At 30.5% G+C, this 21,749-nt stretch overlaps 7 protein-coding genes across 11 annotated transcripts; 4 read left to right on the forward strand and 3 right to left on the reverse strand.

Moving 5' to 3' along the window:
- The first annotated feature begins 156 nt into the window (after positions 1 to 156).
- Positions 157 to 1,544, forward strand: LOC100647665 (probable 39S ribosomal protein L49, mitochondrial). The gene is made up of 3 exons (XM_003399051.4): positions 157 to 289; positions 950 to 1,130; positions 1,216 to 1,544. The coding sequence occupies exons 1-3, from the start codon at positions 185 to 187 to the stop codon at positions 1,488 to 1,490; spliced, it is 561 nt and encodes a 186-aa protein (XP_003399099.1). The 5' UTR covers positions 157 to 184; the 3' UTR covers positions 1,491 to 1,544.
- Positions 1,545 to 2,247: 703 nt separating this feature from the next.
- On the reverse strand, positions 2,248 to 4,662 carry LOC100647544 (elongation factor 1-gamma). The gene is made up of 8 exons (XM_012313923.3): positions 4,518 to 4,662; positions 4,242 to 4,391; positions 3,909 to 3,972; positions 3,693 to 3,835; positions 3,175 to 3,477; positions 2,793 to 3,098; positions 2,557 to 2,709; positions 2,248 to 2,477 (listed from the first exon to the last, which is right to left on the reverse strand). The coding sequence occupies exons 1-8, from the start codon at positions 4,527 to 4,529 to the stop codon at positions 2,322 to 2,324; spliced, it is 1,287 nt and encodes a 428-aa protein (XP_012169313.1). The 5' UTR covers positions 4,530 to 4,662; the 3' UTR covers positions 2,248 to 2,321.
- Positions 4,663 to 5,115: 453 nt separating this feature from the next.
- On the forward strand, positions 5,116 to 6,283 carry LOC100647428 (26S proteasome non-ATPase regulatory subunit 8). Its single transcript, XM_003399049.4, has 3 exons — positions 5,116 to 5,267; positions 5,449 to 5,521; positions 5,605 to 6,283. Exons 1-3 carry the CDS (start codon positions 5,139 to 5,141, stop codon positions 6,222 to 6,224), a joined length of 822 nt encoding a protein of 273 aa, XP_003399097.2. The 5' UTR covers positions 5,116 to 5,138; the 3' UTR covers positions 6,225 to 6,283.
- A 234-nt stretch (positions 6,284 to 6,517) lies between these two features.
- LOC100647306 (actin-related protein 10) lies at positions 6,518 to 8,311 on the forward strand. The gene is made up of 5 exons (XM_003399048.4): positions 6,518 to 6,743; positions 6,816 to 6,968; positions 7,058 to 7,342; positions 7,415 to 7,694; positions 7,775 to 8,311. The coding sequence occupies exons 1-5, from the start codon at positions 6,664 to 6,666 to the stop codon at positions 8,108 to 8,110; spliced, it is 1,134 nt and encodes a 377-aa protein (XP_003399096.1). The 5' UTR covers positions 6,518 to 6,663; the 3' UTR covers positions 8,111 to 8,311.
- Positions 8,297 to 9,649, reverse strand: LOC100647191 (eukaryotic translation initiation factor 3 subunit F). The gene is made up of 5 exons (XM_020865416.2): positions 9,463 to 9,649; positions 9,169 to 9,338; positions 8,915 to 9,097; positions 8,611 to 8,832; positions 8,297 to 8,540 (listed from the first exon to the last, which is right to left on the reverse strand). Exons 1-5 carry the CDS (start codon positions 9,569 to 9,571, stop codon positions 8,367 to 8,369), a joined length of 858 nt encoding a protein of 285 aa, XP_020721075.1. The 5' UTR covers positions 9,572 to 9,649; the 3' UTR covers positions 8,297 to 8,366.
- Positions 9,650 to 9,898: 249 nt separating this feature from the next.
- On the forward strand, positions 9,899 to 15,928 carry LOC100646750 (DENN domain-containing protein 1B). Of its 4 annotated transcripts, XM_003399045.4 has the most exons (15): positions 9,901 to 10,234; positions 10,497 to 10,652; positions 10,732 to 10,869; positions 10,974 to 11,109; positions 11,188 to 11,241; positions 11,806 to 12,063; positions 12,144 to 12,245; positions 12,345 to 12,572; positions 12,655 to 12,831; positions 12,941 to 12,973; positions 13,248 to 13,302; positions 13,373 to 13,556; positions 13,647 to 13,779; positions 14,351 to 15,004; positions 15,233 to 15,928. In XM_003399045.4, exons 1-15 carry the CDS (start codon positions 10,218 to 10,220, stop codon positions 15,635 to 15,637), a joined length of 2,730 nt encoding a protein of 909 aa, XP_003399093.2. In that variant the 5' UTR covers positions 9,901 to 10,217; the 3' UTR covers positions 15,638 to 15,928. The 4 variants fall into 4 exon arrangements, with proteins under 4 accessions (XP_048265987.1, XP_003399093.2, XP_012169310.2 ...); XM_012313920.3 differs by lacking the exon at positions 12,941 to 12,973; XM_003399044.4 differs by lacking the exon at positions 14,351 to 15,004 and having other exon boundaries at positions 9,909 to 10,234.
- A 619-nt stretch (positions 15,929 to 16,547) lies between these two features.
- LOC100646631 (valine--tRNA ligase) lies at positions 16,548 to 21,717 on the reverse strand. 2 transcript variants are annotated; one of them, XM_048410028.1, is made up of 18 exons: positions 21,374 to 21,717; positions 21,025 to 21,198; positions 20,816 to 20,943; positions 20,498 to 20,662; positions 20,231 to 20,432; positions 19,862 to 20,150; positions 19,671 to 19,795; positions 19,449 to 19,594; positions 19,168 to 19,372; positions 18,938 to 19,108; positions 18,727 to 18,848; positions 18,554 to 18,662; positions 18,204 to 18,479; positions 17,802 to 18,134; positions 17,575 to 17,727; positions 17,282 to 17,485; positions 16,928 to 17,203; positions 16,548 to 16,836 (listed from the first exon to the last, which is right to left on the reverse strand). In XM_048410028.1, exons 1-18 carry the CDS (start codon positions 21,521 to 21,523, stop codon positions 16,621 to 16,623), a joined length of 3,444 nt encoding a protein of 1,147 aa, XP_048265985.1. In that variant the 5' UTR covers positions 21,524 to 21,717; the 3' UTR covers positions 16,548 to 16,620. The 2 variants fall into 2 exon arrangements, with proteins under 2 accessions (XP_048265985.1, XP_003399091.3); XM_003399043.4 differs by having other exon boundaries at positions 21,356 to 21,716.
- Between the last annotated feature and the right edge of the window lie 32 nt (positions 21,718 to 21,749).

Consider the following 21,749-nt stretch of genomic DNA (forward strand, 5'->3'; position numbering starts at 1 on the left):
TCGCTCAATGACACGTTCGTCTATTAGGATCGAGACCGACCGAGATGATCCTTCTACTGAGAACGAAAAACGGTAGAAATACGAGCGCGTCGCTGGGAAATATCCGATCTGGCACGAGAACGAAAAGGAAGACGCGCCCGTGCGCACCAATGGCGGCCACCGACCCTTATTTACTCAAGTCAAAATGGCTGCCCTTCGACTTTTCACACGCTCGAAACTTTCCACGATTATCCTCTCCTATTCTAGTGAACTTTATTCATCAAACGGAGTTTCGCCAGTTATTACTCAGGTATTTTACGTTAATGTAGTTTATTGAGAATAATATTAGGAATAATATTATGATAAACTCCCGCGAAAGCTCTCATACGTTTCCATAATGATTACTTTAGAGATAAAGCAACGAAGGGCCATGCTAGACCCAAGTCACGCGAAGTATTTATGTCTGCGGTTTTTATTTACTTTTATCTTTGAGGAATTTTGTTTTGCTCTTTTTTTCTAATGTCAGGAACGCCCGTACATAGATCAACAAGGTATTTTTGCGTTTGCGAAATTTTGTTGTAAATCTCTATTGTTTAAAAAATAGAACCGTAAAAATTAATGGATATTCTGAAATGAATGTTGAATAGAAAAATCTGTTGAAGATGAAAATATTGTGCAAAATGAAATGTACACCATATTATTCTGAAGAAAAATGTATGAGATAAATTAAAACATATTTAGTAAAATTTAGAAACATAGACTTCTTTGGAATAAAGACTGATATATATTTGTGATAAAATTTCTATTTATCTGGTTTTACACAATGACCTACAAATATTTACATAACCATAATAACGACATCAAACAATAATACATCATTAGAAAAATCATTTTACTTCTCATAATAATCGTTATGTATAATTCAATTTTAATGAAAAACTTTATCTGAAATATATTGTATTATATGCAGAAAAGATGGAGCTCTTATAGTAGTTCACCCAAATATACAGACCCTTCCAACTATACTGATTATGAAGTATCAAAAGATCCAAAAGAATGGGAATATGTAGAACGTTTACTGAAACCAAAAGTCATACCTACTCCTCACCTAGAAAAGAAGGAATATCCATCTGGATGGAAACCACCTGTTGGTAAGTTGTTTTCATTAATGTATTAATACATCTGTTACAATAACATTTATAATAAAATTTTCTATTTTATTTACTTATTTAATAGCCAAACCACATGATTATCCATACTATATACAACGTACAAAAAATTATATGCAACCTGTTTATCTTGAAATTAGTCAACGAGGATTACGAAGATTGACTCATGTTCGTAAAATTCATGGAGATATTTGGGCATTAGAATCTGAATTAAAGCAATATTTACAGGAAAAGGCATGCAGGCCAATTGGTATTCGTACAAATGAACTGTTGGGACAAATTGTATTCAGAGGAGATTATGTAGCTATTGTTAAAAAATGGATGGATGAAAAAGGGTTTTAAATATTATAACTTGTTGTAAACAAGCGATTTTTTGTAAATATAATATAAAGAACATTTTGTTATTGTAATTATTTGTTGAAACTTGAAAATAAATAATTGAAACGATCTTTCTGCTCCTTTAGAATATTTAGAATATTTGATATTTAAATATCAATACAAAGTGTGTGAAATATAGAAATTTATTGTAATAGTCGAAAAATCAACAACTTCATTTTTTGTAAAAATATGCATTATATTTGAAACTATAGTTCACACAAACTAGTATATGGAAGATGAATTATAGTACGTATAGCAGCATACTTAAGTGTATAGTGTATTCATAATTTTTCCGTTTCTATCAAAAATCATGCTATATGCTTTTTTATTAAACAATAACGAATGAACAAAGTAACTTCTTAAGTACTATTAAATTACTGTTTATGACATACATTAAAAGCAATTTATAAATTAAATAATTTAACGCATTGTATGAAGAAGGAATTTCTACGAATATATATGCCGAAGTGATATATTATGTCCATCGTATTTTATTATAAAATTAACGATATTCGTACGATGTTAGAATAAATCCAAATACTGAAAAAAGTGCGTTAAAATTAATTTTAGAATGATATTTCAATATAAACGCGATATAAACTTAAAAGGTAAAAGCATCAAGTTGTTAGAATAGTGACCTATGGAAAGGAACATTCTTTTTTTCTATAAATCACCTTATTTCAATACAGGATTCTAAGGGTTTGCATGTAAACTTTGATAATATTTTATCAGATTTTTTACGTTTATTTCATGCGAACAAAGTGTTCTGTTTAATAATAAGCATATGGCAAATTTTTACTTGAAAATTTTTCCCTGAATAAATTTACGTCCCTCCTTATCAGTACCGGTCCAAACGAGGTACTGTTCAACCAGTTGTTTTGTTTCTTCTTTAGTTACATCTAATTTAGTCCAAGTGTATGATTCGTAATCTACCTGCCAGTCTGGACACAACTGTTTTAAAAAATGTGATTGTTATTTGGAATTGCAGAATTACAAAAATATAATAAACGTTACAAAGAAAAGCACCAACCGTGAAAGCAAGATCGTGTCCGCGCCAAACCCAAATACCACTAATGCTACTGTCATTTTCCATACCGAAGAGACAGACGCTCGCAAATGCGGCTTTTCGCATTTTGTCTAATCGTTGAAACATTCCACTTATGAGATTGCAAGACATGAAAACCTGTAAAAAATAAATAAAAAATATATCAAAATGCAGAGACATAATAAAAATATGATGTCCTTATTTAAACATTCCTATTTTACCTTTGTTAGTTCATTGTTATATTTGTATTCGCCAAACCAAATACTATAATGTTCCGAGTCGAACTTTTGCCAGAAGTAAAGTACAGACTCTTGTTCGTCTTCGTTACTATAGAATCTTTTAAAATCGTCAAGATCAAAAGTCCCTTTAGGTAATGCGTCAAAAGGATTTCGGGTTACAGGTTCAGCGGCTAAAGCAGCATCTGCAGGATCCAGTTCTTCAACGGCTTCCTTCTTAGACTCTTTTGTTTCTTTTGATTCTTTTTTTTCCTTTTCCTTTTCCTTCTCCTTTTTCTCTTTCTTTGAAGACTATAAACATTACAATTTGTTATTATAATATTACACATAGGCATTTTTATGAAATAATAAAGGAAATAATACAAACTTTTCCTTGAGTTTCTGCAAATTTCTTTGGATCATACTCAAGAGTTTTTTCAGCCAATTTAAAAAGACCAATTACAGCTATTGACTCAGGCTGATGTATGACAGTTTGGAACCATCGATTCACATTCTGGTACGGTTTACGTAGATTTGGATCCAGAATATACTGGTATAAATGAAGTAACGTCATAGCTACACTAATATCCGCTAATGTCAATTGTTCTCCAACTAAATAAGTACGTGTAAGTAAATGAGAATTAAGGGCAGTCAGTGCTTTCTTCACATCATCCTTAGCATGTTCTACATTCTGCAATTTTTATCATAAAATCACTTACTTTCTGTTGTAAAAGCTATAAAGAAGTATTTAAATTTGTATGCATATTGTTTGATACATATGTAAGAATCATATGCATTTAATAATATGCTAATACTTATATATCTCCTTGAGTTACAAAAATAATTAGAACATTCAATCATTTTTGCCTTTAATGGAGAATTTATGAAAAATTAATTTATTCATACCTGTTTATGATACGGCATAATTCCAAGCAATGGGAACACCCATGCACAACTAGCAGGAAGGATTTCAGAATCTGCAAATCCAAACCATTGGATGATTTCTGCACGTTCAAGATCAGTTTTGCCTCTTAACTGGTCATTAGCCACTGTAAGAAATAAAAACTCTTATTATATACGAAATAACATCACTTATACAAATGTCATAATATATGAGCTTACCATAGTAAGCAATTGCATTGCTTTCTGTGATACATTTTCCATCGTATGTTTCAAATGCTGGAACCTAAGATAAAAAATAATATGTATCGTTAAACCTCTGATAAATAACTGGAAAGTAAAAACCAACAAAATAACACAATTATTTAAATAAGATAGAAATAAGATCGAATAACAAAGGATTCAAAAATTAATCTTCTAATAATAATTTCTTACACAATCTAATACAAAACATTCATCTGTTAATGTTTTTATAGAAAACATACCAGCTGGTTTATCAAGAAAGACGTAACATAAATAAAGGATGAAAATATATAAAATTAAAGGTAGCCCTACCTTGCCCAATGGGAACTTCTTTAAAAATGCTTCAGTTTTATTTGTTTCGCCGAAAACGAAATCATATGCGATATTGACTTGGGCACCGGAATATTGAGCTGCGATGAGCACCTTGTAAGCTCTGAAGTTTTCCGGGTACGTGTAAAGTGTCTGAAATAAATCGAGACTCCATTAGTTGATTACCACGTTAAGTTCCATTTCTGCCAAGACTCATGTTTCTATTTGTTCATCATAATGACGATGTTTAGTAGTTCGAATTACATGAGACAAACTTACTCCAGACGCCATTATATCCAGTTACGGGAAGAGGAAGTTGAAGGCCGGTAAAGATCGTTTCTCTCAAGTACATCAAGTCCGTGCACAGCAATAGATATTGACCTTAAGACGTAGCCACAACGTGCGCATTTTTCCACTTTCATGAAATATTTTGGAAATTGTCAATTAACTCGAAACATCGGAATTAAGATAAGAGAAATATTTCTGGTTCAATTTCATAGTTAATATAAATTTCTTTTATCTTGATACTAATTTAATGTTAATTATAAACTATATGTTTATATCAGTGATAATTAATTAAATGCATTATTCCTATTATCTAAAAGTTTATACCTTGCATCTGTTGTGAAACAGTTGAACATTTTTTTTATAAATAATTTGCTCATCAAGAATTTTTCCAAATGTTTACATATTGACTTTTAAATTTTTTAATTAATATTAACTTCTTAAATATATAAAATAGCAATAAATTATACATAAAGTACAATTTATATGATCGAATTTTTGTTATATATATTCTGTCCATAAAATTAATAAATAATTTGAATTTGTTTTCTTGCACCTTGAATCTTTGTTTTCTTTTTTTTTTAGTGGTGAGTATCTATATAGAATTTATACTGTATGATTGCAGTGTGTCCAAAAATGGCAGCGTTGAAGGATGTTGTTCCTGTATATAAAAATTTGAAAGAAGAATGGGCGGCGACTCCGTGTAATTTGAAGAAATGTGGTGAATTACTTAATCAATTAAAGGTGATCTATATAAAATACATAAAGTTATTTGAAAGTATTTTTAACATTTTCAATGTGTAAGCGACATCAATATAACCTTGCTTATGCTGTCAAAAGTGTGTTGTCATCGTATTTTGACTGCGTAATACATTTTAATTATTCTAATAGTACATTTTAATTATTAAACAATTAATTTCTATAGGTTGGTCTTACACATTTAATGTTTCTTCCAACATCTAATAACACAGCTAGTCAAAATGAATTACTTATAGCTCGTAAGTATTAATATACATATAATTTTGAAAGGAAATATTTACTAAAGTTTTGTCATTATTATTATAATTAATTATGATTACAGGTGATATTTTAGAAATTGGTGCACAATGGAGTATAGTAACCGAAGATATACCTTCTTTTGAACGTTATATGGCACAATTAAAGTGTTACTATTTTGATTACAAATCAGGATTAATGGAGTCTGCATATAAATACCATCTTCTTGGTTTAAATCTCTTATTCTTACTGTCTCAGAATCGCGTGGCCGAATTTCACACAGAATTAGAACTGTTGCCTTCCGATCAAATACAATCTAATGTTTATATCAGACATCCTTTGAGCTTAGAACAATATTTAATGGAAGGTTCATATAACAAGATATTCTTAGCGAAAGGCAATGTACCTGCAGCATCTTACAATTTTTTCATAGATATTTTATTAAACACTGTTCGAGATGAAATAGGAGCATGTATGGAAAGTGCATATGACAAGATCTCTATACAAGATGCCTCGAGGATGTTGAACTTGAATTCTGAGGCAGATATGAAAGCATTCGCGGCAAAAAAGAACTGGAATTTAGCGAAAGATGATTACTTTTACTTTAGTACAACTAGTGAAAAGAAAACTGAAGAACCAATTCCTAGTGCAGATTTGGCTACATTAGCAATTGACTATGCAAGAGAACTTGAAATGATTGTTTAAATATATGAATTTTTCTGTATTTTATAAATAAATAAAGTTTGTCATATAATTATTACAAATTAATGGTTTATTATTACAAATAATGAAGAATAATAATAAATATACAAATACATAAATAATGATAATTTTAAGTACATAAAAACCAAAAACATCCAAAGATAGGAAACTTTTTTTTATGTTTTGGGTAATAAATCACATATCCTCTTGATCAAACTTTAAATGTAAAGGGAAGCTTACAATCACTTGTAATTTTTATGTTTCTTTCTAACATTAAATACAAATAAAGACAGAAATATCTGTCAATCTAAACGTTAAAAGATTTTCCCAATTGAATTATATTTTATATGATATTCGTACTATTTTAATATTAGATTAATGGCCTTTTAGGTTATGTTACAATAGTATAACGGGATATAACAGAAAGAAACAATCTGTCAAAATGCTTCGTAGTTATGAAGGCCTCCGATTTCTTTCGGACAAGCAAATGGTGATATTTGATATTGGTAGCGCATACACAAAGTACGTGTATTTATTTTTACGCAAAAAGAATTCTAATATGTTGATATTTACTAATACATAATTTGGAAATAGATTTGGTTACGCGGGCGAACCTACTCCACGCGGTATAATAAGAACGGAAATTAAGTGTCCAGAAACTAGAGAACTCCGCAGAATTTACGATTACAAAGATACGGAGGATTTGTATCAATTACTCGTCGAATTCCTTCATGCCTTATTCTTTAGGTACGGATTGTACATTTGACACATTTTTGTTTTATATTTATATTTATTTTAATGTCTAATGCGCATTAATATTATATCTTTTGACACAGGCACGTCGTAATAAGTCCAAAGGATGCAAGGATTGTAATTTTGGAATCCTTATTAGCTCCGACACAATTTAGGAACACATTGGTTAAAGTATTATTTAGGCACTTTGAAATCGGATCATTGATGTTATTACCTACTCATTTAGCAACTATCAGCACCCTGGGTATCAATTCAGCTTTAGTTTTGGACGTTGGATATAAGGAAGCTACATTAATTCCTATTTATGAGGGTGAGCCAGTTCTAAAGGCATGGCAGGCTCTTCCTTTGGCTGGTCAAGTTGTACACGAGTCAGTTAAATATTTAATAATTAATATTGTATTAATGTAACTTATTTAATAACATTTATATTTTTGGAGCAGGCATATAGCCAAATTTCTAAAGGAGATATATCCTAATGTAAATATCACAGAGAAGCATGTAGAAGATATAAAAGTAAGAACGTGTTTTGTTACTACTATGGAAAGATCATCTAAATTAGGAACAGCACATGCTCCTAAGCCTCCTCCAGCAGTTAAATACCCTGGTATTAAAAGTATTAATATACCTGGTGAAGTTAGAGAAAAGGCATTTGAAGTATTATGGGAAAGGGATAATGATAATCTCAGTATACCTACAATGATTCTAGATGCTATTATTCAGGTATAACTTTAACATATACAAATATTAAAATTTTTTGTTTTCTTCAATCTGGGTTTAAGGAAGTACATTTTTTATTATAGTGTCCAATAGACATTAGACGAACTTTAGCAGAAAACATACTTTTAATTGGTGGCACAACAATGGCAAAAGGCTTTGCAAGTCGTCTTAAATCCGAACTTTTAACACTTGTAAAAAGTAATCTTTATTCAGAAAAGTTGAAAATTCAAACATTTATGTTTCATACTGCACCCAGTAAACCAAATTACACAGCATGGCTAGGCGGTGCTATATATGGAACCGTAGATTTGCCACTGAGATGTCTGACAAAAGAGAATTATTTGAAATTTGATAGAGTTCCAGATTGGGTCAGTTTGATAGATAATCAGAGAGACGAATCATCCGTCTGCGAAACCTAATACATTGCCTAAATCAATAAAGTGATATCTTTTCTGTAACAAAAAGAGCGTATTTTAATGATTATATTTATATATGTATATAAAATATAAACAACTTTATTTATTCCTTATTTCTTACTTATCATATTAATATCTATCAAATCTACAAACATCATTGTAATTAACGATAAAATAAAACGATAAAAATTTGAAAATTTAAAATGTATTTTATTCATACAAATTGCGTTACAGAATTTTTGGAATTATGTTGCAGAATTTATAGAGTTGTGAGCAATGTAAGTTTCTCGTTAAGCTGAAGCTGCGTTTTTATCAATTGTGAGAGTGCAACGACCATCAATAAATCTTTCACATTGCTGTTAAACATCTCGTCAAATTGATCGCTCGACATTTTAGGTACTGAATGTACCATGTCAAGAAGAGCACGACCAACCTAAAAAACATAATAATTTATAACAGTTATATGAAAAGAATATTTCAATAATTTATGTTCGATTATATACTTGATTGTCTGGTGGTTGCTTTCCAGTTAACACATCATCAACATATGCAAGTACTTGTTCCAACATGGATGAAAGTTTAGCACTAGCTTCTGCTATTTGAGAGAGATCCATCATTGGTTCTATGCCTCCTCCTGTTTTTACACCAGTTATTTGTGCATGTGCTGGTAATTGAGTTTTAGAACAGAGCTGTAGCCCAACAATTTCTGGCTCATAACACGTAATCTGTAAAAATAAATATAGTCAATGTTTAAAAATCATATGATATTTGTTTTGTGTTATCTATATTATACAAAATATAACATACTTGTACTTTAACTGGTGTGAACATAGAACCTTGTTTCCCATTAGGTACTCCTAATGGAACACAGACATAAGCTTTGATTCCCATTCTAGTAGTGTTTGCTAATGTTGTATCAACAGTTAAATGAACAGGATTATTGCATTCACGAACATAGTATTCATGGATAACAGAAGAATGGGTAGTAACCTGTAAAAATTGTTTCAACAAAGTATTATCGTTTTTATTGAAGAATACATATTATTTTTAGTGAAAATTACCTCGTTTCCAGTTGCCCACCATCCAACAATATTTTCCTGGGCATTAACTCTATGATTCAATTCGTACAGATCGATTCCATATGTTAAATCAGCTTCAACTTGACTTTCAGATTCTTTGTGTGGTACACAAAAACAGTTTGTAACTTCAACCATACCTTTCTCCGCGGTACCTACGCATATTAATTTATAAAAAACATTTTTTGTAAAACTTAGATACTGTCAGATCTCGCAGTCTTATAAGCTTACATCATAACCAGGATTTTACATTTATATAAATACAAAATAAAAAATTACCTAACAGTGTACCGATAACACGGTGGGATTCCGCTTTTCGACGTTCATAAGCATCAACAATTTGAAATAAAACAACAGGATGAACTTTCACAGTTAGGTTAAGCGCCATGTTTCGCACTTCTATATATCTGTACCAGTACTATATATCTCATATGACAAAAAGCTTGGCCACGTTATTTTTTCTAGCTTAAAATAACATTAATATAGAGAGGAATACGCAATTGTTAATTCTTTATCCAATCACCTAATCATTAAACTACTATCTCACTAAAAAAAGAAAGAAAAGAATGAAATGTAAAATTTTGTACTTATTTTTACTCAAAATAGAGGGTGCTTTTTATTTCAATATTGTATAAATTATGAAAATTTTAGTTGAACTGATATGTGGTACGTTGACGTCGTAAAAAAGAACATACTTACTTCTAAATCAACATGCAGCACTCTCATGACAATTATGGAAATTGTATATTTAATCTGGTAGGCGTGATTTCGATGCAAGATGCTCTTACTAGTCAAAGATAATAAGTGGTATAGTACTCGGTGGTACGATTAGAACTCATTTAGTGTTAGTGAAGAGAAAAAAAAGGAGAAGAAAGGTACACTGTATATTTAGAAAAATAGTACGCAACGTGAACACGAGTCGTGCAATCCCATTAAAATTTACATAAATGGAATGCGTTGCTGTCATGTAGTACGTACAATGACGTATAGACGTCAAGAGAATACAAAGTACTTATTTTTTTTTCACTGTTATCATGGGTTCCAGATTGAGGTAAGTACATTCTTTATTTTTAACTATTCCCAAAAGATATCGTTTTAGACGGATGTTTTAAACGTTCAATTTTTCTTCTTGATTGTTTTATTATACCATTGAACTGCTCTTTCAATAATGATACATAAAATAAGTGAAAGTACCTCCTGTTTGAAATACATTACCCAAATGTGTTTCTCAATCAATGTTCTATGTAGCACGATCAACAGATTGAGTTTATGCATTGAGAATTGTAATTATAACAATATATTGATATTTTTAGGGACAATGTGCAACATCTTTTTGAATGTTTCTGTGAGGTAGCTGCACCATTGGGAGAAAAACCACCTTGGATACTGCAAAAGTATCCAACTTCTTTTTTAGATGAGGAAATACTTAAATCTGTCCCTAAATTTGCCTATCCATGTGAGATTGAAAAGTAAGTTTTTAAAGCTGTTTAAAGTAAATATATGTTGTCAGTATAATGTAATATTATAATATTTGCATTTTGTTTTCAGTTTGATGGTGCAACATTTTTCATTTGTACTCACTAGTATAGATTCAAAATGGACATTTGGATTTTGCAGACATGATCCTAAGACAGATACAGCACTAGTAATTTTAAGTGTCCTACCATGGCATGAAATATTTTACAAGTTAGTATTCTAACTACTTATAGCTTATGATATGATAAATATTTATGTAATATATAATAAATATATATATGTAATTAAATATGTAATTTATTGTTTGTGAGCAGGCTTTTAAATAATATTGCAACTTTAATGAGCAATGGCACTGGAGAAGATCTTTGGAAATTTCTTGAAACTGTATATAAAAGTCCAGTACCCATCCCTGGTAGTTCTATTTCTATTCCTGTACCAAATTCTAAAGTGGTAAATTATTTAATAGATTTATATCTGAGATATATTATTATACATTGCATACTATCCAATTTTATTAATAATTTTTAGAATTTCGTTTGCCAAAGTCCAAAACAATTTCAATTACCAAGTATACCTGAGAATGTAAGTAAGAGAAGTTAGCTTTAATGTTTAGGGGAATTATTTAACTAGTTAACTGCATTTGACATGTATAGCCTTCATCCCAAAACTCTTCTTATAAATTGAGTTGATTATTTTCTCCAATGCATCAGCCATTTTCCAAATTGTTTTGAGTACTTCACTGTGTATATCGGCTATTCCTCGAATTGTTTTGTGTACTTATACTCCGTAAGAAGTCACGTTACTGGTGCTAGACCTACGAAGTGCCACTTTGTGTGGTACCTTCCCTTAATTTTTCTTGTTTATGAATTTTATTATTTTTTGACAATTTTTAAGTTTTTAATAACAATACCTTTTTTTTAACAATGAATTGTTAACTTTCATCGAGTAAAAATGTAATTCTTTCTCGTTTTGCTTTACTTTTTTTATAAAATTTATAATAGCTGCATTTGTCCTGTGTTCAACGTGTATATTCGTGTGATACTCACTTGATTTTAATTATGCACTCTGTAAGAAATTTTTAAAACTAAACTCCGCAGTTAACTGGTTAAATAGAGAACTGTATATGTGACAACTTCTTGATTTTAGAGAAACTTGACCGAATATTATAGTGCTGTCGATGCCCACAATATGATGATTATATTTGCTTCCATGTTATATGAGCGTCGAATTATTTTCACTTCAAAACGTCTTTCAAGATTAAGCGCTTGCGTTCAAGCATGTAACGCCTTAATTTATCCTATGATTTGGCAACATATATATATTCCAGTTTTACCATTGTCTTTAATTGATTATTTATTGGCGCCGATGCCGTTTTTGATCGGCGTACCCACCCCAACGCTTCAGGTATTTGCATAATCTCTATTAATTATAAAAATAAATGATTTACATGTTTATTCTTGAATGTTTTTCATGATATTCTTTAGAGAGTACGTAAAAGTGATCTAGGAGAAGTAGTTATATTGGACGCCGACATTAACACTGTAGAGTCCCCGTTTCAAGATTTGGAATCTTTGCCTCAGGATGTAGTTCGTATAAAAAAATGACTTTACTCGTGGAATAAAAAAGTTATTCTTAAGAATCGAAACACATCTTAAATAATAAAATAAAGAGTTTCTTTGTCCCAGGTGACAAACTTGAAAAAGGCATTACGTAATAGATCCGCCCTACTCGGAGACGGTGTGTCAAGGGCATTTTTACGAGCGTTAGTACAATTAACAGCTGGCTATAGGGACGCATTAACGTTAGAGCAAGGACAGAGTATTACGTTCAATCAGAATGCATTTGTGGAGAGCAGACCATCGTCAATGCAACCTTTTTTAAGAAAAATGTTGGAACTACAAATATTTCAACAGGTATAAATGGATATCTTTTTTCTTTGATTATCAAAAAGATTTTGAATAAAACATATAAATTTAATAATGATAATAATTTTAGTTTATAGAAGAAAGACTGAATATGCTTAATTCGGGACTTGGCTTTTCTGATGAATTTGAAATGGAGGCCTGCAGCTATTCTGCTAAATCTGGTAGCAAATTTATGCAGCAATATCGAGAATGGACTTACGCTATGCGAAAGGAAAGTTCTGCATTTTTTCGCAGTGTGAAAGACAAGGTGTGTTACTTTCTTCATTTTTCTTTTAAGACATTGCGGAGATCAGCTATCAAATTAAAATACGTGAAATCAAATCATATTTTGTGTTCTTGATTGCCTTCAATTCCAGGCCAATCCAGCTGTAAAATATGCAGTTAAATCAGTAAGTTTAGTGTAAAAATTAAATTAGTTTCTTTGATTATGTGTTCTTTCATTAATTATACTAATCACTGTTTCTTTCACTATATATATATATATACATATCTGTGTGTGTGTGTATATATATATAAAAATAACTGCTAACAAAAGCGGTGCAATAAAAATAATCACAATGGCTCTAATATTATACTATTTATCAACTAAATTAATTTCTGTAAAAGTTTTATTAAGTTCTCTTCACATTTTACAGTTACTATTAACAGAAATTATATTTGCAGGTAAAAGACAAAGGGAAGGATATGAAAACAGCATATAAAGGATTAAAATGGAAAGGTATGACAAAATTTTACAAACTTCCTTACTTACTAGATGATATATCAATCAATTCTATACTTATTCTCAGGACGATCAAATAGAAACGATGTTAGTATGAGATTCCATCAACCAAGATCAGCGCCTAGTTCACCTACGTCGGATAGAAGGCCTATCGATTTTACATCTCCACCAAAATCACCAAATGGTTTTACAGCTACTACTAGTTATAGGAAAGATCTTCGAATACGTAACAGTAATTTCGCCGATCCAAGGTTTATTTCTATAGTTTCATGTGTTTCTGCTTTGTAATATCAATATTTATTATTTATTGCAAAACCCAATATGCATTGTTTAAATTACAGTAGGAAACAGTATTCACCACTAAGTCCTAGTTCTCCAGAAGAATCCGATTTTCCACCAGAGAGAGTGAATATTGATCTAATGCAAGAACTCCGTCATGTGATATTTCCCAATACACCTCCCGTTGATAGAACGGTGAGTATATTTTTAGTTTCCATTAGCTATGTATAAATGTATAGAAATTTCTAATAAGCAGTTAGCGAATATTTCAATGATTAAGGTAACACTAGTTCATATGAAACATTTAACTTCAGTGGTGTAAAAATGTTTTTGTGTGTAATTTTAATGTATCGCAAAATGTTGCTTACTGTAATGTATATCTGTATGCAATCAATATCAATAGTATGATAATGATCGTGATTCATTATCATCCTTGATAGAATTAATTAGGGTGATAATAATGATTTACATGTAATTACATATTCATATGTAAATCATGCATGTATGATTTATAGATATCTTAATATGTATTATATAAAATAATACAACATGTAGATTTCTATTATATTAAAATGTTATGAGAAAACTTATTATTTAGCATAATCAAAAAAGAAATAGTTTTGAAGTATTATCTAAGTGTGCATGTGAAATAAAGAATGTATGGCAATATCAAATAGCATATATGTACTATTCATATATAGAGAATCGTATCAAACACTTTTTTATTCATTCTTTATAATAAGAATGTTTCATGCATCACTTTCAGTTGAAACCAGTGCGCAGTTTAGACAGCTTGAGACCTGCATGGAGTGGGCATATACGGCACGGCCCTCCACCTAGTACAATTGTCACAAACCAAACTGTTACTCCTTCCACAAAAACTACATCCTGTACTCCACATTCCACCACTTTGATTAGTCCAGTTGATCAATCAAATATTTTGCTAAATACCAATGATATGTCAAATTCTCAAATTAATGCAAATAATAGCACGTTTCCATTTGATGCTATGGGATCGAAACTAAATAAAACGCGAGAAGAAACCGATAAATCATTACTTCTTCCCGCTTTACAGAGATGTAATGATAATGTTCAAACGAGTAACATTTCATATAAGATTCATACAACTGAATTTATGAAATATAATACTTCATTATATTCTCGAAAAGCTGATATGGAGCAATGTAAAAATGATTTTGAAAATTCAACAAAAAACTCTACGTTTTATACCGACAATATTTTTCCAAATCATGATTCTGATCTTTATCCGAAAGAAAATGATCCTTTTGATACTAGTAAAGTGTTTATGCCTTCCTATTTGCATCCACCCATCTTTCAAGCTACAAATGCATCGTTGTCTGTTAATTGTCACGTTCCATCCCATGCATACAATAGTACATCTTGTTCTGCATATTCAAAGGTAAACATCATCATTCATTATTTGTTTTGTGAATCTGTAGTCACTTTTTCACAATCATTATACAGGCATTTTAACATATATTGTGCATTTATCGTTTCCTGTATGAAGAAATCCTTTGTTTTGCTAAAAAGGTTTAGCTTTTTTCTTTTATAATATATGCTATAATATTTCTCTAAGAATAAGCCGATATTTTTATTTTTAACAAAACATTTCTGTTATTGTTCATAGGAATCTCCTGAAGTGCCAGATTTGATTAGATTAGATTCGACAACGAGCAACGATGACTTCGACCCATTGCTTTCTAAATCATCAGAATTCGCGAGTTCTAAACAAATGACTCAATCATTGCATATACCTGAAATGGGCGAAGGTCTTAGCAACCCGTTGTATCCTTATTTCCAACCATTGCACAAAAGTAACGATAAGCCACAAAAATCTTCCGATAATACCGGCGATTTGGATCTGTTGCAAGCCTACGGTTTGGATTTTAATAAATTTAGTATAAGTAATGGTGATTCACCATCGAGAAATTCTACAATATGCAACTCATCCGAAAGCAGTATTAATATCGATAGTCCGTTCAGCTTAGGGCCTGCCATTAAGTCACAAAATAACTGGACAAAATTTGAATAGGTAATAAATTCAATTACTATTCACATATCACAATTGTATATATAATGTTAATACTGTTTTCTTGTTTTGTTATTCATGTAAACATAAATATCATCGAACGCCTACAAGAACATAGTTGTGAATAGGAATTTTACAGTAAAATGGTAAAGAGTTCAATGAATTATAATTCTCTAGCCAGTAGGTAAAACGGAATACAATTTGGATTTGGCTTTGTAGCACAAATGTAATACTATATCCTTATACATTTTTTATATTGAAAACTGACAGAATAAGATTTGCAATATTCTCGAATTTGATTTTGCGCAATTTCTAAGTCATTAGTTTTCCAGATTTAATTGTAAATTTAGCTATGAAATTTGTTTCAATCGATATGTTTAATTGAAATATGAAATGCAGCTACAACTTGAAGTATTATTTAATATCATTGAGATGAATTCTTACAATATTTATGTATATTAATGTTATAACAATTACGTTGTAAAATTATAGTAAGATGACAGATAATACTGATAGAGTAATGCATATAATTCATACCATTTCATTAAACTTTTCTTTAGCTTAATCGTTTTCATAAATTAGTTGCATTTGTTCATGACTGATAATTATAAATCTACTAAGAATAATCGATCGGAACAAATTAAGTACCTTTATTGAAATTAATAGCTAACCCTTGTTAGATTTTAAATATACTAAATTTCATAGTTATTGCATTTATTGGCAATGCTTTATAATAAATCAATATGAAAAGCAATTTCTTTTGTAATGCTAGAATTATTCACGCTTCCTACATCGTTAATTGTATTTTATAAAATACTAATTTAAAAAATTGCTAATTGATCTTCTAAATAAGTCTCTCTAGATGCTACTTTAATTTATAAAAATATTCATCGATAAATAAAAATAACAGACATTTGATAAAATATAATTTAATAAATAAGAAAGTAATGTGATAGTGAAATTATGACACCTAAATAATTTAAGTGTTACATTGCACGTAGCGCTGATAACGCATCAGTGATCTGTCGCAATTCTCCTTCATTATTTTTCAGCTTTTCTTTGTTATTATTTTGTACATTGAATGGTACTTTAACGTTATAATCAGGAACTTCCATAGCTTGTTTGATTTTACGAATAGTATCTATTAATTGCTCCTCCTTCTTGCTAAGTTTCTCTAGTTCTTTCTTTGGATCAATTAAACCCTTGAACATGTATAAATTTTATAATTAAACCCAATTGTAATATATTAACATTAGCTTTTTAATTTATCTTAGTAATAATAATTATTTTTACCTTCAATAATAGATGTACTTGAACTTTATCTGTGACAGTAATGATAGCACATCCTGTTGGTGGTTCCTCCATATTGAGTTTAGAATAAGCAAGGGTTTCTATCAATAATCTATATTCCAGAAGCTTTTCTTTCAAGTTATTATTACTACATACAAGAAATGCTTCAGTCTTTATTTTGTTCGGTAAGTTATATGTTGCACGCGCTGATCGAATATTCTTTATTACTTTGTTGGCAAAATCAACGTCTTTCTCTATTTCTTCGTTTCTCCAATCACACTATAAATTGATCATACAATCATACACTTTTATGTATACAAAAAATTATGACAAATGAAACAAAAAATATGCTAATACCTCTGATACTTCTGGATATGGACTAACGCAAACACTGGGATAAAGCTGCTTCTTGCGAGGTAAACGTTGATAAAGTTCTTCCGTTATAAATGGCATGAAGGGACTTAACAACCTCAATCCTATATCTAGTGTCTTAAATAAGACTCTTCTTGCTGCATACTGTCTCTTGTTATTATTACCTTGAAAGACTGGTTTCAAATACTCCTAAATAGTAATACATACTAATAATATAATAATTTACAGTATAAGAAAATTACGAATTAAGAAACTTAAATATATAATTATATACAAACCAAGTAAACATCACATAAATCATACAACCAAAGATTATAGCAGGCAGTAGTGGCAGTTGGAAAATCATATTGTGCTATTGCTTCATCACAGATTTTTACTGCACAACTTACACGAGAGAGCATCCAAGAGTCTATATTCGTTTCACAATGTAGCTAATGATACAAAAATCGATATTTTTATCTAAGTGTATTGATTTTTTATACTGATTTATTGGAATATTATTTACCTGTTTCCTACTGTTATTGTGATCGTGTATTTTACAACCACACTGAGGTAATATTTTACCTTCTTCTACACGAAACATAGATCGTTCTTGTTCACTGTAAGATGCCACATGTTTATACCAACGATGTAAATGGGGATAGTTTCTTAAATCAGTACCCAATCTGGTAAAATATTGGTGAACTTTTGTGTCAATTTGTGAAGGGTTATATCCATCTAAATAAGGATAGTCTGCCAAATAATTATTTAACGCATCTTGCACGCAGTTTTCTTTTAAAGTGTTTTGATACCAATCATTATCACCTATCATATCATCATTGGGGACATCATTAATTGTCTACAATAAAGAAAATGGTAACAATTTTGAAAACTTTCTATGATTAAGAGTGTTAAAATTAAGTTTTACCGATTGAACGTCTTCATCATAATCGAAATTAGAGAGGTACATGAGAGAGAATTTCGTCGCATTCCATATTTTATTACAGAAAAATCGATATCCTTGTACGCGAAGAATATCAAGATTAATATCGCGACCTTGCATGGTGTAAGCGCAAAGTGCAAACCTTAAAGCATCGGTCCCACACTCAGGAATTCCTTGTGGATAGTCACGTTTTTGTCCCTCTATAGCATATTTAAGTTCTTTTGGATCCAAATTTGAATCCATCAGTTGTTTATGAAGATTCTAAATGAAAGTAATATTTAGCTAACAAATAATCTCGCCAAAGTGAAAAAAGAAATGGCAGATAAAATGTATACCTCCAATGATATCCCATTAATTACATCCATAGGATCTATAACATTTCCCAACGATTTACTCATTTTCCTTCCATGGGCATCTCGTACCATAGCATGCAAATATACTTCTCTGTAAAAGCATTCTTTTAGATGTATAATTATGAAACATTAAATATAAGAATAAAAATATGTACCTAAACGGTAATTTCCCTAATAACTTCTGACCAAGGAAGACCATCCTTGCTACCCAGAAAAATAATATATCATGTCCAGTTTCTAGTAATGTACCAGGATAAAATGCTTTAAGTTCTTCTGTCTAAAGTATAATTATTTTATTTTAATATTAAACAATGAAACTAACTAGTACATAAATAAGTTAGTGAAAGAAATAATTTGTATGTATACCTCATCTGGCCATCCAAATATCGAAAATGGAAAGAGACCTGAAGAGAACCATGTATCCAACACATCAGGATCTTGCTCAATAATAATGTTATCTACATTTGTACCTAACTGCTTTGCAGCTTTTTCCTTAGCTTCATTTTCCGAATGTGCACTCACCCAATAATCATCTAACTAAGGAATATAAATTTGTATGATAAGTGTAAAGAAACTTAATTTGATATTTTAATTACCTTTATGTTTTCGGGTATATTAATTATTTTGACACAATAAGCAGGAATACGATGACCCCACCATAATTGACGAGATATACACCAATCTCTTATATTTTCCATCCAATGATACCAAATTTTCTTGTACTGATCAGGAATAATTTTTAGTTCACCGGATTTCACTGCGTCCATTGCTTTTGTGGCCATTTCACTACATTTTACGTACCTAATAATAAAAACGATAAATGTAATTTATTCTATTATGTGTTTTAATGATTATAAATGTGTAACTATTAAACTACCATTGAGGCTTCATCAAAGGTTCAACAACGTCTTTAGATCTACTACATATTGGCACTACCATAGGATTGTCCTTGATTTCAATGAACAAATTTCTTGCAGTTAATTCCTTTATTATAGCTGTTCTGGCATGGAATCGTTTCATTCCCTGAACAAAGAAAACATGTTAAAGATGCCAATTGATTTTTAAATCAAAAAATAAAACATGATGTATAATTTTATACTGTAAATTGTCCATAATCTCCAATAATATTTCCATTATCGTCGAAGATAGTAATAAATGGTAAATTATATCTCTTCCCCACTTCATAATCATTAGGATCATGAGCTGGTGTAATCTTTACAGCACCTGTAAAAAAAAATTTTAAATTAACATTGTTTTAATAAGATTTCTTATTAGATCAGTAGTACTGACCTGTTCCAAATTCCATTTCAACAAATTCATCAGGTATAATTGGTAACTTTCTGTCACAAAATGGATGTTGTACATATTTTCCAATTAAATGAGCATATCTAGTATCTTTTGGATGAACAGCAACAGCTGTATCCCCAAGCATTGTTTCAATACGAGTGGTAGCTACTATTATTTTCTCTTCAGAACCTATCACTTTATAGGCGAATAATACTAAAACTCCAAATTCTATTTTTTCTTGATATCCAGGAATTGAAAGCAATGTCCGACCAGTTAATTCAAGTTTATCAACCTACATAAAGTAAATGTTAAATTCAGAAAGAAACAGTCATAAAGTTAATAGTCATTTGGTATTTGGTCAAAGATATTTACTTCTATATCGGATATAGCGCTTTTTAATGTGCATGACCAATTGACTAATCTATTGCTTCTATAAATTACACCTTCATCGTGCAACCTTATAAATGCTTCTGTAACAGCATAACATAATTTTGGGTCCATAGTAAAACAAACCCTGTCCCAATCAAATGATCCTCCCAATTTCTTCAACTGCAAGTAAATTCTGTTTCCTTTTCTAAAATGTATAATATATATAAATGTGCTATATATTTATATTATACACAATCTATTTAAACATACTCTTCTTTCCATTTCCAAACTTTTTCTATGAAATTTTCTCTTCCTATATCATGACGTGTCTTCTTTTCCTCTCTCCAAAGTTTCTTTTCAACCACCACTTGAGTAGCAATACCTGCATGATCACAACCTGGATTCCACAGTGTTGTACGTCCTTTCATACGATTCCTTGTAAATTAGAAAAATTTTTTGCACAAGATTATTATCTACAAATGATTAAATTACAATACTTGAGCAAAACAAGTTATATTGTTTTACATTTCTACGTAATCAACTACATATTTCTATACAATGTATACTATAGTTCAGGCATTATTTTACCATCTTGTAATAGCATCTTCTACAGCATTAGTCAAAGCATGTCCAAGGTGAAGAAATCCAGTTACATTAGGAGGAGGTATCACCATGACAAACTTTCCTTTAGGATTTAATTGCAATATATTCTTTCTCTGTATATAAAAATTATAAAATGATACAAAGAAAGCAAGCTCCGGACTAACTCTTTATTAAAATATGTTTCTGTTACATACACCATATTCTGGCTTAAAGAAACCTTCCTTTTCCCACCATGCATACCATGCAGCTTCAACATATTTTGGACTGTATGCATCAGGCATCGCACATGTAGTATCTTTCTTATCTCCCAAAGGTGTATTTACCATGTATATAGCTGATTCTTTGCATTCCTTTTTCTTTTCAATTTTCTGAAAAGTAAAAACATTTTAAAAATTAAAAACAGAAAGAAACTTTTTTGTTAACGAAAAGGTTACGAATTGCGTAATAGAAAAAAGAAGGCCATATGGATAATATGAAACTTAATAATTGAAAATAGGTGAAAGTGAAAGATTTTAATAATTTTACTTCGTTCTTTTCTTTTACTTTCGGAGCTTTGTCACTTTCTTTCTTTTCCTGTTTCTGTTTGAACTTGTCCAATTTTGCCTGTTTTTTCGCCTCCTTCTGTAATTGTTTTGCGCTCTTCTGCGGGGTTTCAGTTTCCCCGTTTATTTCCTCAGTTTTCATATCAACCATCCTGCCAATTTTAATTTACGTTTTTTCTGAATATTCAATTACTGTAACATGAATCGACTGACGACACACTTTCAAAAGTTATAACATCAACCACGTACTTTCTCCACACTACCTATTAACAGGAGACTGCAGCCAATTCATTGTTGTAACCACATACCGCACGTACGTACCCAACAAAGAACGTGTATTTATACATACTTAATCTATTGCATTTCTTTCGATAAAC

Source organism: Bombus terrestris, chromosome 11, assembly GCF_910591885.1.
Source record: "Bombus terrestris chromosome 11, iyBomTerr1.2, whole genome shotgun sequence".
Classification (NCBI taxonomy): Eukaryota; Metazoa; Arthropoda; class Insecta; order Hymenoptera; family Apidae; genus Bombus; species Bombus terrestris.